The sequence below is a fragment of the Puma concolor genome, chromosome B4 (genome assembly GCF_028749965.1).
Source record: "Puma concolor isolate L17-30 chromosome B4, mPumCon1.1.hap2, whole genome shotgun sequence".
NCBI classification, from domain to species: Eukaryota; Metazoa; Chordata; class Mammalia; order Carnivora; family Felidae; genus Puma; species Puma concolor.
Window position 1 is genome coordinate 101,009,962 of NC_141673.1, and position 15,696 is coordinate 101,025,657.

The 15,696-nt window shown below is 38.5% G+C and overlaps 1 protein-coding gene across 1 annotated transcript in view; it reads right to left on the minus strand.

Moving 5' to 3' along the window:
• Positions 1-15,696, minus strand: part of LOC112867894 (antigen WC1.1-like) — a 40,625-nt gene that overhangs the window by 11,983 nt on the left and 12,946 nt on the right. The window contains exons 2-4 of the mRNA XM_086715134.1: positions 13,093-13,413; positions 6,816-7,121; positions 6,405-6,722 (exon numbers count right to left, since the gene is read on the minus strand). Coding sequence (XP_086571260.1) covers positions 6,405-6,722; positions 6,816-7,121; positions 13,093-13,413 — 945 coding nt within the window. The remainder of the gene's footprint in view (positions 1-6,404; positions 6,723-6,815; positions 7,122-13,092; positions 13,414-15,696) is intronic.

Consider the following 15,696-nt stretch of genomic DNA (forward strand, 5'->3'; position numbering starts at 1 on the left):
GAATAATTGAGGGTCAGCCAAGGAGGAGGCACCCTATTAACCAGAGCCCTTGAACCATAGAAAGAAAACTGAACTAAAAGTAGACTATTCCTCACAAGGACAGATGCACAGCATCTAATTATGCAATTCCTTTAAATAAGATGATCTGGCCATAAACAGGTGCCAGGAGGAAGCAAAGTAAAATCCTTTCTGAAGGATTTCTATAATGTTTCATCTATGATGTCTGCCAATCAAAAATGCCCAAGCAGAGGGGCACCTGGCTGGTTCAGCCGGTAGAGCATGAGACTCTTGATCTTGGGGTCATGAGTTGGAGCCCCATGCTGGGGTAGAGATTACATTAAAAAATTAAAATCTAAAAATAATAATAACCGGGAATAAAAGAGAAGAGATTTGACAAAAATCCAGGAGGATAAAAGAGGCATTGGAAAGAAATGTACAGGGTATCCAGTTGTTGGAGTTACCTGACAAGGAGCTTAAATTACCACGAATGAAATGTTTGTGGGGGCGCCCGGGTGGCTCAGTTGGTTACGCATCTGACTCTTGATTTCAGCTCAGGTCATGATCTTACTTCATGAGATCAAGACCCACATCGGGGTCTGCACTGACAGCATGGATCCTGCTTGGGATTCTCTCTCTTCCTCTCTCTGTCCCTGACATCCCCCGTCAAAAATAAATAAACTTATGCATCTAAAAGATGTATAGGATATACTGAGATATATATTGCCAAATTATCTTCCAGGAATTTTGTAGTCTTTGCTCTTCTACTAAACTATAGTTTTCTACTACCGCATACCTACCACTAACATCGATTATCTTAATATTTTTAAATCACTGTCAACATGGTAAAATAATCTCTACTTTGAAAAAAGACAAATCCAATTTTCACTCATGCAGGATGGCATCTAATATCAATTTACCATGCTTGTACAAGATTTCATTCTCCTGACTATGGCCACAACTCAAATTGGAAGGAGATTCTACATAATAACTGGCTCGTATTCTTTAAAAAATGTCAATGTCATGGGGCGCCTGGGTGACTCAGTCGGTTGAGCGTCTGACCCTTGATTTCGACTCGGGTCACGATCTCACAGTACATGGGATCGAGCCCCGTTTTGCGCTCCATGCTGAGCGTGGAACCTGCTTAAAAGACTCTCGCTTTCCTTCTGCCCCTCCACCCTGCTCATGCTCTGTCTCTCTAAAAAATAAGTCAATGTCATGAAATACAAAGTGAGATTCAGGAAGTGTCCTTTATTAGAGAAGACTAAGGGGTATGACAACTGAATGTAGCATATTACCTCACCTCTTTTTTTGCCGCGAAGCATGCATTTGGGACAGTTGTGAAATTCTGAATAAGGCTTGTGAACTAGATAATAGAATTATAACAATGCTAATTGATCAAGAGATGAATGGAGAAAGAAGATGCGTCATATATATAATGTAATATTATTCAACCATGAGAAAGAAGGAAATTCTGTCATTTAAGACACCAGGGATGGATAGTGACGGCATTATGCTAAATGGAATAAGTCGGAAAGAGAAAGATGGGTAGTGCATGATATCATTTTTATGTGGAATCTAAAAACAATCAAAATCATAGAAATATGGAATAGAAAAGCTGTTGCCAGGGGGCGTGGGGTGAAGGAAATAGGGAGAGTTTTATAAAAACGTACAGACTTCCAGTTATAAGATGAATAAGTTCTGAGAATCTAATGCATAACACGGTGACGACAGCTGCTAACACCATATTGTATAATTGAAATTTGCTCTCAGAGTTGAACTTAAATGTTCTCACACACACACAAAAAGATAAATGTGTGAGGCCAAAGCTGTATTAATTAACTAGAATGGGGGAATCGTCTTACAATGTACATGCATATCCAGTCACCGTATTGTACCTTTCAAATGTCTTACAATTTTGTCAGTGACACCTCAGGAAAGCTGAAATTTAAAAATATTTTTGCTTAAAAAAAAACATGATTACGGTTTGATTGAGGTGGGATTTAATCTACAGATGAATTCTGAGGTAACCAACTTTGACAATATTTAGTATTTTCAACTCATTTATATGGTGTGTCTGTCCATTGTTTACATCTTCTTTAATTTGTCTTGAAGATCTTTTATGTCTTTGATTAGCTTTTCTCCCCAGTATTTTATGTTTTGATCTTTTTGTGAGTAGTACAGCTTTTTATCTATTTTCTATTTATTGATACTATTTATTAAGAAAATTATTTTTTGCATATATTTTGTGCATGGGCTTGTACTTAGCAATGTTATAGTTAGACTGTAACTTCTAATAACCTAACTGTAGATTCTCTTGGGTTTTCTTGCAGTCATGCAGTCTATAAATAATTGTTTTGTTTCTTCCTTTCTAATTCTTATACTTAAAAATTTTTTGTGCTCTAGTAAACTGTTGGATAACAATGGTGGTAGATATTAATATCATCTCTCTCATCTGAGGGAAAAATATTTCAATATTTCACCATTAAGTGTGACATTTTCACCAGATTTTTTTAATGAGGCCTTTGTAGACTGAAGAAAGTTCCTTCTATTTTCAATATGCTAGGAGATGTTCTCATGCATCGTTGTCAAATCTTTCCAAATGCCTTTTCCACATCTGATGAAACGATTACATGGTTCCTTTTTTGTTTCGTTTTGTTAATTGGCATATTTTACACTAACTTTGCATTTCTGGGAAAACTCTGGTTGTGGTGCATTCATTTTTGTACATCTCTGGATTCAACTTGCTAACATTTTCTTCATGAATTCTGCACCTCTATAGAGAAATTGGTCTGTAATTCACCTTTCTTCCAATGTCCTAGATTTTTACATTTATGGTTCTTGCAACTATTCTGTAAGTTTGTGTTCATTTAAAACTAAAAAGCTTAATACATCGGAAAAAAAGAGAATTAACACTCAATCTTCCAAATAATTAAAAAGAGAGAGAAGATAACTCCTACTTCATTTATGAGAATTAGAAAAATGTATACGTGGGAGGTGGTGAGTTTAGCAATTTCACATGTCACCATGTTGGACTCAATCATCAAGCTATTTTTTGGTGAAAAATGACAAGATAATTTTAAAAGTTTATATGGAAGGGACTCCTGGATGGCTCAGTTGATTGAGTGTCCAACTGTTGATTTTGGCTCAGGTCATGATCTCACGGTTCATGAGATCAAGCCACCCATTGGGCTCCCATGTTCAGCATGGAGCCTGCTTGGGATTCTGTCTCCAACCCCCTGCTCACTCTCTCTGTCTCTCTCTCTCTGCCCCTCCCCTACTCATGCATGCCCTCTCTCTCTCTCAAAAATAAACATTTTTTAAAATAAAATATATATGGAAAAGACCACAAATGATCCACACACTTGAGAAGAAAAACAATGAAGTTAAAGGAGTAACTTTACCACGTATCAAGACATACTACAAAGTTACAATAATTATGGAATGGGGGCATTAATGCCAGAATAAACAAGGATACAATAGAAGAGAATGGAGTCCAGAAAAAGACTCAGACATGCGTAGACTCATTATGACAAAGGAGGCACTGCAGTGGGGAAAAGTGTCTTTTCAGGGAAGGAGTCTGAGTCTGTTGGGTATCCTGATAAAAATATGAAATTTGACCCCTATCACACATGAAAATCAATTCTAGGACCATACAATTATATGTGAAATAAAGGTAACTAAACTATAAATACCATAGAGGAATATCTTCAGGATCTTTAAAGTTCTCTTTAAAAGGACATAAGAAGGGGCACCTGGGTAGCTCAGGCGGTTAAGCATCCGACTTCAGCTCAGGTCATGATCTCATGGTTCATGAATTCGAGCCCCACATCAGGCTCTGTGCTGAGAGCTTCAGAGCCTGGCGCCTGCTTCGGATCCTGTGTCTCCCTCTCTCTCTGCCTCTCGACCGCTCACACTCTGTCTCTCTCTCTCAAAATAAATGAACATTTAAAAAAATTTTTAATAAAAGGATATAAGAAGTATCGTGTGCCAAAAAAAAAAAGTTGACACACTAAACCTTGTTAAAGTTACGAACTTGGCTTATCAATAAACACCATTAAAAGAGCAAAAATAAAAAGACAAGAGTTAAACACCCAAAATAAATACATAGATATTTGCACCACAAGTCACTGTCACAATTATCTGTAACATCACTATTTGCAATGATTAAGAACTGGAAATAAACCAAAACTCCACCATCAGTTGATGGATCAATACCTGGTCACATGGTCAATCAATGGAATGCTTTACAATAAAAAATGAAGGAAGCACTGCTATAAATAACTCATGCATGAATCACAAACATAGTATGGAATCAAAGAAGTTAGACACAAAATGAAACATACTATATGATTTTATATGAGGCTCAAAATAGAAAAAACTATCCTATAGCATAGAAGTTAGGGGACTGGTTTTCTTCAGGCAGGAGGGCAGGGATAGTGATTGGTAGGGTATGAATGTGGCTTTTGGGGTGCTTATGATCTTTTTGTTGATCTGGGTTGGGGTTACACGGCGTTCATGTTATTATGACTCATCGAGCTACACACTTACTACTTACATACTTTCTCTGTAAATACTCAGATGTATTTAAATAATAGTGTTAATTTAATTTTTTTTAATGTTTATTTTTTGAGAGAGAGAGAGACAGCACACTAGCAGGGAAAGCAGAGAGAGAGGGGAAGAGAGAATCTGAAGCAGGCTCCACACTTTTAGCACAGAGACCAATGAGGCTCGAACCAGTGAACTTCGAGATCATGACCTGAGCGAAAGTCAAATGCTCAATCGACTGAGCCACCCAGGCGTCCCAACAGTGTGTTAATTTTAACAGATATCCTTCTTAAATTCCTTGCCTTGACCTAAAGGCAAATAGCAATGAAAAGAACCATATTTTATCATGGATTTTCTCACTTTTAAAATAATTTTTCCATGGCACAAAAACAGACACATAGACCAATGGAATAGAATAGAAACCCCAGAACTAGACTCACAAACGTATAGCCAACTCATCTTTGACAAAGCAGGAAAGAACATCCAATGGAAAAAAGACAGCCTCTTTAACAAATGGTGCTGGGAGAACTGGACAGCAACATGCAGAAGGTTGAAACGAGACCACTTTCTCACACCATTCACAAAAATAAACTCAAAATGGATAAAGGACCTGAATGTGAGACAGGAAACCATCAAAACCCTAGAGGAGAAAGCAGGTAAAGACCTCTCTGACCTCAGCCGTAGCAATCTCTTACTCGACACATCCCCAAAGGCAAGGAAATTAAAAGCAAAAGTGAATTACTGGGACCTTATGAAGATAAAAAGCTTCTGCACAGCAAAGGAAACAACCAACAAAACTAAAAGGCAACCAACGGAATGGGAAAAGATATTTGCAAATGACATATTGGACAAAGGGCTAGTATCCAAAATCTATAAAGAGCTCACCAAACTCCACACCCGAAAAACAAATAACCCAGTGAAGAAATGGGCAGAAAACATGAATAGACACTTCTCTAAAGAAGACATCCGGATGGCCAACAGGCACATGAAAAGATGTTCAGCGTCGCTCCTTATCAGGGAAATACAAATCAAAACCACACTCAGGTATCACCTCACGCCAGTCAGAGTGGCCAAAATGAACAAATCAGGAGACTATAGATGCTGGAGAGGATGTGGAGAAACGGGAACCCTCTTGCACTGTTGGTGGGAATGCAAATTGGTGCAGCCGCTCTGGAAAGCAGTGTGGAGGTTCCTCAGAAAATTAAAAATAGACCTACCCTATGACCCAGCAATAGCACTGCTAGGAATTTATCCAAGGGATACAGGAGTACTGATGCATAGGGGCACTTGTACCCCAATGTTCATAGCAGCACTCTCAACAATAGCCAAATTATGGAAAGAGCCTAAATGTCCACCAACTGATGAATGGATAAAGAAATTGTGGTTTATATACACAATGGAATACTACTTGGCAATGAAAAAAATTAAATATGGCCTTTTGTAGCAACGTGGATGGAACTGGAGAGTGTGATGCTAAGTGAAATAAGCCATACAGAGAAAGACAGATACCATATGGTTTCACTCTTATGTGGATCCTGAGAAACTTAACAGGAACCCATGGGGGAGGGGAAGAAAAAAAAAAAAAGAGGTTAGAGTGGGAGAGAGCCAAAGCATAAGAGACTGTTAAAAACTGAGAACAAACTGAGGGTTGATGGGGAGTGGGAGGGAGGGGAGGGTGGGTGATGGGTATTGAGGAGGGCACCTTTTGGGATGAGCACTGGGTGTTGTATGGAAACCAATTTCACAATATATTTCATATATTAAAAAAAATAATAATAATTTTTCCACACTCTTTGCTCATAGGGACATTTCACTCAAAGAGCATCCTGAGTAGCAGTTAGCCCTTCCCTCTCTCTTACCTGAGCAGATCACAGAGGCTGTGTTTCCATGAGCACAATCAGGAATGCCCAGGGCAGTCATAGGACAATTCCACAAGAAAGACTCAGCCCCCGAGCAGTGAAATCGAGCTTTCCAAATCTGATCACCTCCTTCCACGAAGTATGCTCCTTTTGGAGCAGAGATAGCAACTCCACAGCCAAGCTGTTGACAAACAACATTGGCATTTGCCATATTCCAGTGTGAGGCACAGAGGGCTTTCCAATGTCCAGAAATATTCATCTCCACTTGTCCCTCACACTGAGAGGTGCCATTTTTCATGAGCCGGACTTCCGTGTACACTAGTAAGAGAAGACAGGGTTTCGGTCAGATCTCATGTTTTTCTTACCCCAGCAGAGTATGCAGCGAGGTTGAAGTCCTGCTCTGCATCTCACCTGAACAGGAAACTTGAACAGCCTTACGGTGGCAAGTACCTCCTGGACAGCACACTGTAGGGCAGAAGCGGAGCTCAGGTTCATCCCCCTTACACCGGAATTCTTCAGGCCACACTTGTCTATCTGACTCCCTGAAGGACACATCTCCCAGGAAAGACACAGCTTTGCCACACCCCAGCTCTGCACAGATGATCTGGGCAGTGAGGAATGTAAAGTTCCCATCAGATACTAGAGTCCAGTCTTTTCCAGAATGCACTTCTACCTGCCCTGAGCAGGGTCCATCCCCACCAGCTAGACGCACAAATCCTAGGAGAAAAAACAACAACAAACACAGGTAAATATTCATGATTCTGGCTTGGCAATTAGAAGTGACATGACATGGACAATGTTATATGACAGTGACATGTCAAAGTAAAAAGTTTTTCTTTTCCCAGGCATTGGCACAGAGGAAAGGATTTAACAGTTGGTGGCAGAATGGGACCTCCATGAGTGAGTTTCTGAAGACAGACTATTTGGAGTAGGTGAATACATTTTGGGGTTGGTTAGAGAAGTGAATTCCTCATCTACAAGTCTTGGCCCAAGGAAACTGCATAATACATAGGCATTCAGACTTAAGTACAAAGGTATGAAGAACAGAACCAACCCAGCGGGACATGGGCTATGAGACAGTAGAGATGTATCAGCCAGACAAGGTTAGAAAGTCATCCTGAGACTTGCGGGGCTCAAATTCTGGTCAGCTTTCTCTCCTAGGAGTCAATCCTCAAGTGGCTGAGGATAAGGAAAATCATGAGGGCTGTATCCATGAATGCATGACAACCTGTTGACAGACTGATGGCTCAAGATTAGAAATATAGACATTATAACCGGTCCACAGTTATGATTTCAAATTTTATCTTTCTGATAATTTTGGATGCAAAATATTCCATGAACTTCTTAGGTGACCTACATGGGAAAGAAGATGAGTATGGATGTTAAGAGAGCTCAGAGAGTCAGGAGAGGAAGGGTGTGGTTCTAGCTAACTCTCTTGAAACCCTAGGATATAAGAATAGCCACCTTGCGGGGCGCCTGGGTGGCTCAGTCGGTTAAGCATCCAACTTCAACAATAGCCAAATTATGGAAAGAACCTAAATGTCCATCAACTGGTGAATGGATAAAGAAATTGGGGTTTATATACACAATGGAATACTACGTGGCAATGAGAAAGAATGAAACATGGCCCTTTGTAGCAACATGGATGGAACTGGAGAGTGTTATGCTAAGTGAAATAAGCCATACAGAGAAAGACAGACACCATATGGTTTCACTCTTATGTGGATCCTGAGAAACTTAACAGAAACCCATGGGGGAGGGGAAGGAAAAAAAAAAAGAGGTTAGAGTGGAAGAGAGCCAAAACATAAGAGACTCTTTTTTTTTTTTTTTTAATTTTTTTTTCAACGTTTTTATTTATTTTTGGGACAGAGAGAGACAGAGCATGAACGGGGGAGGGGCAGAGAGAGAGGGAGACACAGAATCGGAAACAGGCTCCAGGCTCTGAGCCATCAGCCCAGAGCCTGATGCGGGGCTCGAACTCACAGACCGCGAGATCGTAACCTGGCTGAAGTCGGACGCTTAACCGACTGCGCCACCCAGGCGCCCCATAAGAGACTCTTAAAAACTGAGAACAAACTGAGGGTTGATGGGGGGTGGGAGGGAGGGGTGGGTGGGTGATGGGTATTGAGGAGGGCACCTTTTGGGATGAGCACTGGGTGTTGTATGGAAACCACTTTGACAATAAACTTCATATATTGAAAAAAAAAAAAAGCGTCCGACTTCAGCTCAGGTCATGATCTCACGGTCCATGAGTTCGAGCCCCATGTTGGGCTCCGTGCTGACAGCTCAGAGCCTGGAGCCTGCTTCAGATTCTGTGTCTCCCTTTCTCTCTGACCCTCCCCCCATTCATGCTCTGTCTCTCTCTGTCTCAAAAATAAACATTAAAAAAAAATTTTTTTAAAGAATAGCCACCTTGCAATCCATGAACCCAAGATGTCTTTTCCATTTATCTGTATATCCTTTCATTTCCTTCATCAACGTTTTAAAAATGTTTTAATTTTTTTTAATGTTTATTTATTATTGAGAGAGAGAGAGCATAAACATGGGAGGGGCAGACGCTGAATCCAAAGCAAGCTCCAGGCTCTGAGCTGTCAGCACAGAGTCCAATGCGGGGCTCGAACTCACAAACTACGAGATCATGACCTGAGCCAAAGTCGGACGCTTAACCAACTGAGCCACCCAGGTGCCCCAAAAAATGTTTTAATTTTGAAAAGAGGAAGCATTAAGACCAGATACAGAAATTAGAGAGATGATTGAATTAGCTGACAAAATATTTAAATGACTTATATAAATATACTCAATAAAACATAAAACAGATTTTTACAAACTAGAAAAAAATAACCAAATGGAACTTCTAAAACTGAAAAATCCAATATCTGGAATGAAAAATTATATAGATAACTTAATAAAAGATTAGATGCTGCAGAATAAAAGAACTGTAAAGTTAAATGCAGGGCAATAGAAGCTTTCTCTTTGAAGCACAGAGAGAGAAAAGATGGAAAAGTGGTGGGGCGTCTGGGTGGTTCAATCAGTTAAGTGGCCAACTCTTGATCTCAGGATTGTGAGTTCAAGCCCTACACTGGGTATGAATCCTATAAAAAAAAGAAAGAAAGAAAGAAAGAAAGAAAGAAAGAAAGAAAGAAAGAAAGAAAGAAAGAAAGAAAGAAAGAAAAGAAAGAAAGAAAGAAAGAAAGAAAAATAGTAATGGAAATGTAATCACATATGGGTTAATATTAACCCATATTTTAAAATATGTATTTGGAGATTCAGAATAAGGAATGAGTAGAAAAAAATATTTGAAGAAATAATGGATGTAATTTTCCCAAATTTAATGAAAACTACAAACTCACTGATCCAGGAAGCTAAACAAATTCCAAACAAGATAAACATAAAGAAAACTACCTCAGGGCACTTGATAATGTAATTTTTGAAATCCAATCATTACAAAAAAGTCTTTTAAAAAAGTCTTAAAAGCATCCAAAGGAAATTGGTACATTATACAGGGGGGCATAAAAACAAAACTCCTTGTTAGAAGCAATGCAAGCCATATAACAATGTAGAAACATTTTTAAAGTACTGGGAGGACACCATCAACCTAGAATTCAATTGCCTGTGAAAATGCAGTTCAAAATTGAATGAAAATAAAAACGTTTTCAGATAAATAAAAAATGATAGAATTTGAGGCCACCAGAATTGCACTACACAAAAATGTTACAGAAAGTTCTTCAAGCTAAAGGAAAATAATAACAGATGAAAATGTGAATCTACCCAAAGCCATAAACACTACTGTAAATGATAAATCTGTGGGTAAATATAAAAAAACTTTGTCTCATTTTTAAAATAATAAAATGGCTAAGGCAAAAATCACAGCAATGTGTTACAAGATTTATAATATATTTATAAGTAAAATGTATGACAACAATTGCACAAATGACAAGAACAGGGAAATGGAAGTATACTGTGTTCAGGTCTTACATTCTCTATTAAGTGAGATAATATCCTTTGAAGGTAAAACATAATTAAAGAGTAATAATATCAGCATTATGGTAAAATCTAAGAAAAGCAATATATCTAATAAACCAATAGGGTAAATAAAAGAGAATACTAAAAAATACACAAAGACACAGGAACAAAGAATACATAAGACAAATAGCCAGCTAGTAGACTTAAACTGCAGCATATCAATAATTACATTAAGTTGAAATAATTTAAATACTCCAAATAAAAGCAAGATAATCATACTGAATAAAGTAAGGCACAACTTCAATTATATCTCAAAAAAACTAGGGGGAAAAAAGTAAGACACACCATATGCTATCCACAAAACATATGTACATTAAATATAAACATAGAAACATATGAAAAGTATCAGCAAAGATAAACCATGCAAGCACTAATCAAAGAAAGCTATTGTATCTATGTTAATATCAAAAAAAAGTAAGACTACAAGACAAGAAATATATTCAGAAATAAGAAACATTTCATGATGATAAAATACAAAAGAAATCATGCAATATCAAAATTAGTGGGATACAGCTAAAGCAGTGCTCAGAAGGAAATCTAGAGCCTTGACACTTCCTTGATGCATACATTAGAATAGAAAAGAAAAACTAAAAATAAATTATCTAAAATTCAAGCTCAAGAATCTATAAAAATAACAGCAAATCATAACCAAAAAATGTAAACTAAGAACCAAAACTTAATGAAATAGAAAACAAATACACAATAAGTAAAATCAACAAAGTTCATTGGTGAATCCCTTAAAAATAAAACTGATAATCTTCTAGTAGACCTGATCAAGAAAAAATAAAATACACAGATTAACAATATCAGGGATGGAAAGGGGGTTATCATTATGGATCTTACAATATGCAAACGATAATGAGATATGAACAAACTTTGTCCTAATTTGAAAATTTTACTTATAATAGGATGAATCCTTGAAGACTAATTACTTGAAAAACACAATTTATCCAAAACGGATACCAAAAGAAATGGAAAATATAACTAGTCCTATATTTGTTAAAGAAATAGAATGCATATTATAAAAACTTCCCACAAAGAAAATTGCAAGTTTCAAATACCAGCACTTCTACAGAGCTCAAAACTACTCCTACATCAACATAGAGGAAGAGAGGGAAGGAAGAAATGAGAACAAGAAGGTTAAAAACAGAAGCTGTAGTGAATATATGAATTAGCATGGATTTTCAGTCCCCAACCTCCCCTCCTTCAATTAATTGTATCTTCATCCCCTTACCATTCTGTACCTCAGTGCTGTGGCCCTTCCCAATCTGTGAAGCCCCTCCCCAATCCTTCTCCCCGAACCCTCTGAAATTCCCTCTTTATTTCAAACAAGCTCCTCTATATTCTTCAGAGATCATTCTTTCTACCTCTGAATTTCTCTTAAACACAATATTTTATTTCTAACAATCTACTAGAGGCTGAAATGTCTTTTTCATACCCCTTTCCTAAAATTGAGAGAAAGGAAATTCAAGAATTCAATTTAAATCTGAAAATTTATAAAGGGCATGGTTGCCTGTTCTTATCTAGACTGCATCATTACCACTTTGACTTCCCTTTACACACTAAAACATGTTCTGGAAAATATAGAAACAGACCAGAGGGAATAAACTTCTGACAAAGAGATTAGAAAAAAATCGGAACAGTTCATAAAAATATGAAAAGTTAAAATTAAAGCGATGGTAATGGTGGTCAGGGAGTAAAAACCAAAATCAATGTTTAGATGCCATATCACTCTCAAACTCTTTTTGTCTTTAAGCATATCTTAACTGGAATTAATATCAAAAGCATCAATTTTCTTAAGGTAGTAATAGAAGTTCTGACATCACAGACTCCATTTTTCCTCAGATACTGATTTATCAAACAAAGTAAGTCAGGTCCTCCTGTAGTGTTTACACAAGTTGATCTGCAGTTGATACCATGATTAGGACCTCACGACAATAAGGAACGTTACCTGAAATGCCAGAAAACAAGCTTTCTTCAAAAACCCTAACTGAAGGTAGTAAACTCAAATGCCCCCTTGAAAATAATTATTTTTTTAATAATAATAAAGAGGGTGGGAGGAAACTTTTGAGATGATAGATAGCTCTTATGGCACAGACTGTGATAATGCTTTCACAGATGTATACTCACCTCCAAACTCATCAAATTGTATGCATTAAGTATATACAGTTTTTTGCATGTCAATCATACTTCAATAAAGTAGTTCTCAAAAAAGAAAATAACTGTGTATTTTAGGGACCTGAATTAGTATCATCAAAGATCTGCCAAAGTTACAATTTGAAAAGATCCACTTTTCCACCTCTCCCATGTCCCCTCTTTTGTCTGTACCTGACTGACCATCTCATGAAAGAAAACAAAAGAGCTACCATGATGAAACTTATTTCATCAATTGCTGGGTTGTACCTGTATGAAACACTTGACTCCACCTTCCTACTTCTTATGACAGATCATTGAGCTCTGAATGGCCCTGTGACCCATAGGTCTGGAGCCTTCACTGTCCAGGGCCAAGCAAGTCCTTATGCTTCCTTGAACACCTAATACTCTAGGAGTCACTGTGTGACTGGAGTCTTCACCCAAATATGTGATCCTGCATTGTTAGTTATTCTGGGAATTAAACCAAGGCTACTCCTACTGGAGACCCCTCACGAGACCACACAGGCCTTACCTGAGCAGACTACTCCAACACCATGACTGTGGAAATCGTTTTTCTTTCTGTAGTTTTGAATATGAAAAGAATTACACTCATTGAGAGTTGATTCTGTACCTTTACAAACAATATATGTAAACCAAATAGGCCCAACCCCTGATCCAAAACGAGCCGCTCTGGGAGCATCAAGAGCATGTCCACATTTCAGCTGTCTGCACACCACATTTGCATCCTTCAAGCTCCACCAGTAATCATCCACTGTGCCCCATTTTCCTTGGTATTTCACTTCCACTCTCCCCTCACAGTGGTGTCTCCCATTCTTCAGACTCAGCTTCACAGCTGCAAGAGAGACACATACACAGAACACAGGACACAGGAGATTTTAGGAGACCATGCAGTGGTATTCTGGTAAGTATGAAAAAATGAGCTCTCTGGGTAGGGTGGAGGGGTGAGGGGGACCTTTCATGTATAACATTTGTCGATTTCTGTATTATAAACACTGTGATCAATTTGAAGCTACCAATGTGGCATCACTGAACATGGAGTTGGAAGAGATACACAATTATTTCTCACAAGCCAGCAAGACTCAGCTCCATGCATACCAATGAGGACAGACCTTCAGATGACTCTAGGTGCTACTGCCCTCCCAGTAGATTTGCATAAGGCTGGTAGGGGCCCAAATTCCTCCATCTCAGTTACGGTTCACAGTCCCCGAGGTCAGTGGAAGAATCTTCCCTTTCCTTCTCTGTCTCATGCAGAAGACTCTCATCTAGCTTTAGAAGAGAGGACCATGGTAAGCAGCCTCTAAAATGTCCTGGTTATTCCTGCTTACTGATATTCACACTCTTATGTAATCCCCCTCACACTCGAATGTGGCCTGAACACAGTAACATTCATCTAACAATGGAATTTGGCAAAAGTGATGAGATGTTTCAAGAGGACGCTGGTTTCTCTCATTGACCCATCTTGCTCTCTCATTTGTTTGCTCTGATGAAGCCAACTGCCATATTTTGAGCTGCATGTGGAGAGATCCACATGACAAGAAACTGAGGGAGGTGTCTAGTCAAGAGTCAGCAAGGGACTGAGGCTCTAAGTTAGACACTCCACCAGTGGCTGAATGCTGCCAATAACCAAGTAAATAAGTTTGGGTGGCATTCAGTCTCATTTGAACCTTAAGGTAATTGCAACCTTGTGAGAGATCATGAGGAACCAGATCAGAGATCAGAGATCAGAGGAACCAGAAAAGCCATGCCCAGATTCCTGGCCCATAGAAACTATGAGATCCTAGATAGTTGTTGTTTTAAGCTTCCAAGTTTGGCAGTAATTTGTTGTACAGCAATATACTACTAATTTAGGGCTTCCCTCCAGGGTCAGAAAATAGCAGGGTGGACAAGATGGAGATTTATATGAGTGGCTTAATCATTTCATCCAAATAAGACTTCTTCCTGAGTGACCAAATCTGTGATCTTGGTCCTACTTGGAACTGGGACCCAAACCACCTCTTTCTTGTCATATCAGCTTGTCATCTAGTAGACTAAGTTCCTGTTCTCCTGTCAGGAACAGAGAAGTGGGTTTCCTGAGGCCCTAGAATCATCTCCATTAGCTTTGAATTGGGGTTAGCAAAATGAGAATTTTTCTCATAATATAATCAAGGCTTTGTCCCTGGGGTACCCATTTGCACTGCTCAGGTCTACACCTGGCTCCATATGCTTCCACTCTGGAAGTTAGAAGTGGTGTATCAAAAAGGGAAACATCTGGGAAGATGCTGAACTTGGAAAGACTCCTAGTGTGCTATTAGTCTTCTCAGGCAGGCCGCCATAACAAAACACCATAGACTAGGTGCCTTAAACAGAAATTTTTTTTGTCACAGTTCTATAGTTTGGAAAGTCCAAGATCAAGGTGTTAGCAAGGTAGTTTTCATTCTGAGACCTCTTCTCTTGGTTTGTAAGCCACTGCATCTCACTGTGTGTTCACATGACCTTTTCTCAGTATGTGTACACAGGGAAAGATGGAGCTAGATAATTCTCTCCCTCTCTTCTCTTGTTATGAGGGTGGATTAGGGCCCCACTCTTATGACTTAATTTAACCTTAATTACCTCCTACAGACCATATCTCCAAAGACAGTCACATTGGGAACTAGGGTTGCAACATCTGAATTTTGGAGGGGCACAATTCAATCCACAGCACCTGTGGAGGTCCATTCTAGGAAGGAAATGGAAGTAAATGGGAAGAAGGTAAAAGAGTAGAAGAAGGGAGACATCCTATGAAGCTTACTCAGTTTTTTAAAAAGTCTGACATGAGGTAATACATTGAAATAGGATTCTAAAAGTATACAAGAAACTATTATTAATAGTAACATCATAAAAATAATGATGATGATGACGATGATGATGATGATGATGATAACATTGATTGAGAAGCAGGTCCTGTGCTAAATGCTGTAAATGTAGAAAATAATAAGATAATGTTTTTGCCTTCAGGTAGCTTATATCTAGTTGGTGACACAAGCCAGTGGATGATTTCATGACTGTAAAAAATTCCAGAAGACTTTCTCGGTAATAGTAAGCTTGGTTATTTGAGGCTATCTCTTCTGCTGAAAAAAAAAAAAAAAAAGTGGAGTAA